The sequence below is a fragment of the Aptenodytes forsteri genome, unplaced genomic scaffold (assembly GCF_000699145.1).
Source record: "Aptenodytes forsteri isolate BGI_AS27 unplaced genomic scaffold, ASM69914v1 Scaffold390, whole genome shotgun sequence".
NCBI lineage: Eukaryota > Metazoa > Chordata > Aves > Sphenisciformes > Spheniscidae > Aptenodytes > Aptenodytes forsteri.
In genome coordinates this window covers 14,491-16,608 of record NW_008795631.1, presented here as the reverse complement: position 1 = coordinate 16,608, position 2,118 = coordinate 14,491, and the positions used below count along the sequence as shown (strand labels likewise).

Below are 2,118 nucleotides of genomic sequence, written 5' to 3'. Positions count from 1 at the left end.
TATGATTCTATGATTCCCTTCCAACCCAAACCCTTCTATGATTCTATGATTCTGCAGCTGCCGTAAGCGAAGCCACGAGAAACGGACCCGCTTGCTGTCGCCGGCCGCTCCGCGGTCGGTGTGAACGATTAATTACCGCCCGCAAACCCCGGCTGAGGACTCGCCCTTTGGTTTCTTCTCCAGGCCCTGAGGAAAGGCTGCGAGCCCAGAGGCTCGACCGCTCTCTCCGGCTACCTGCTGCTGTCTTCGCCCGGTGAATACGCCGCATCGCTCGTCGGTCTGTGCCAAGGGCTCGCAGGTAATTCCGTGGCGCGTCGGCGGTTAAGAAACAGGTAGTGGCTGAGGTGTGAGCAGAGCCCGGTTCAGGGCCTCGGAGCGTGAGAGGAGGACGAGGCGGACGCGCGAAGCGGGTTCTGTGTCCGGCCCGAGAGACCTCGCACCAAAAGACACCCGAGAAACTTCCTCGCGCGTAGGCAGAGCCGTAACCCTGGGGGCTGAACTTACGGCCTCGCCCCGGACTTGGTGCTTTTGAGCTCTCGCGCAGCTAAATCCGTTGTTTCCCTCGTTCCTCCGCATCCTCTGGCCTCTCCCCCGGCAGGGAGCTGTGCAGCTGCCGGCCGCCTGCGCCGCTTTACTCGGCCAGCTGGAAAGCTACGATTTTAAACCCAAGCGGCACGAAACCAGAAGCAGCTGCAGAGAAAACTTCGCCAGTGGCTGAAATTCATTTCAAGTGGTTTTCCCTGTTCGGCTCTTCGGTCTGCAGCCCTCTGGCTTTTATTGGAGAGCTGCCTGCTGGCAAAGGGCTTATATCTGGTTGTGAACGCGTGTAAATTAGCGTTGGGTTGGGTTGTTTTTTTTTAAAATTACGGACGGCACCGTTTAAAATAAAACACTTAATGGAACTGGGATCTTTCCAGGCTGCTGCAGATACTGGCTAAAAAGGCAGCGAGGCTTTACCGGTTTGCTCTCGGAACAAAACAGTCGTGCTCCTCCCCTGCAAGTGCTTCTTGCTGTTCGCCAAAACCCCTTATTTGTTGTGTCTAATAACGCTAAAAAAAAGAAAAGCTGCCCACCTTGGCAAAGGCCGCGCCGGCCGATCCCGTTCCGTTGGCGGTTCCCCGGCTTGAGGGCCGACGTCTGGCGGGGTGCGATCCCCCTCGTTGTCTAACGAGCGGCCGCGACGCCGCAGGCCTCGGAGCGCTCTCGAAGGACGCCGCCTGCTTTTGTCTGACGCTGCTTGCTTTTGTCTGGAAGCCGGTATTTCTGAATGAAAATACGAACGACGGCCTTCCCGCTAGGGAAGCCGCCCGCCGTCGAGAGAGAGAATTAATTGCAAATGGTAGCCGCGCCAGCGTACGTTGCGCTTCTTCCTCTCTCCTCTCCTCCCCCGAGGTGGCAGCCCCTTCGCCGACCCGCCGGGAGAGTTTCTGTTTTTCCTCTACCATCCCTTCCGGAGGCACTTCTGCTTCTGCGCAGACTCGGCGGGATCGCGGCGGATCTGGAGGGCCGCTCTTCGGGACGGCATTCGCTACCGCAGTACGGGTGAGGCTGCCGAAGCGGACGGGCGCTGCCTAACGAAGCGGCGAGATCCCGGAGCGTGAGCTCTCCGCCCTCGGGATCTTTTCACAGGGCCGGGGCAGGGCGAGCGGGGTCTCGCTACGTCTATGCCTGGGGCGGGGGGCGGCGGGAGCCGCTGGCGGCCTTCGCTCGGGATAGTTTTTAGCCGCTGCCTTCCCGCGGTTCCGCGTGGTTCGGTGGGAATTGCTCTGAGCGTCCTCGACGCAACGTCACCGGGACTAACTCGTCCTTTGTCCTCAGAATTACAGAGGAGGGATTCTCCGGAAGCGGAGGCGTTCCTCGAGGCTGTGCGGTTCTACAGGCAAGAGAGAGGCCGCTACGGGGCGGGGGATCTTCTCCTGGGGCCGGAACCTGAGGTGGGTAAAGCGTTGGGAGACTGGAGCGTTTCCAGCAAGGCTGTCGCTCCGAGGTGCTTTCATCCGCTCCTTTTGGGTTTTAGATCCTCGGAAACGTGCTAATGGAGGATCTGCTGCCGCTGCTGCGCTCTCAGGTGCTCCCGAGCATCAGAGGGTCGGAAAGGAGAAGGCAGCAGCTCTGGCT

General features: G+C 59.9%; 1 protein-coding gene across 1 annotated transcript in view; it reads left to right on the top strand.

Moving 5' to 3' along the window:
* FAM129C (family with sequence similarity 129 member C) overlaps nucleotides 1-2,118 on the top strand; it is a 3,558-nt gene that overhangs the window by 632 nt on the left and 808 nt on the right. The window contains exons 2-4 of the mRNA XM_009282471.1: nucleotides 184-298; nucleotides 1,393-1,536; nucleotides 1,819-1,934. Of these exons, the coding sequence (XP_009280746.1) occupies nucleotides 184-298; nucleotides 1,393-1,536; nucleotides 1,819-1,934 (375 nt within the window). The remainder of the gene's footprint in view (nucleotides 1-183; nucleotides 299-1,392; nucleotides 1,537-1,818; nucleotides 1,935-2,118) is intronic.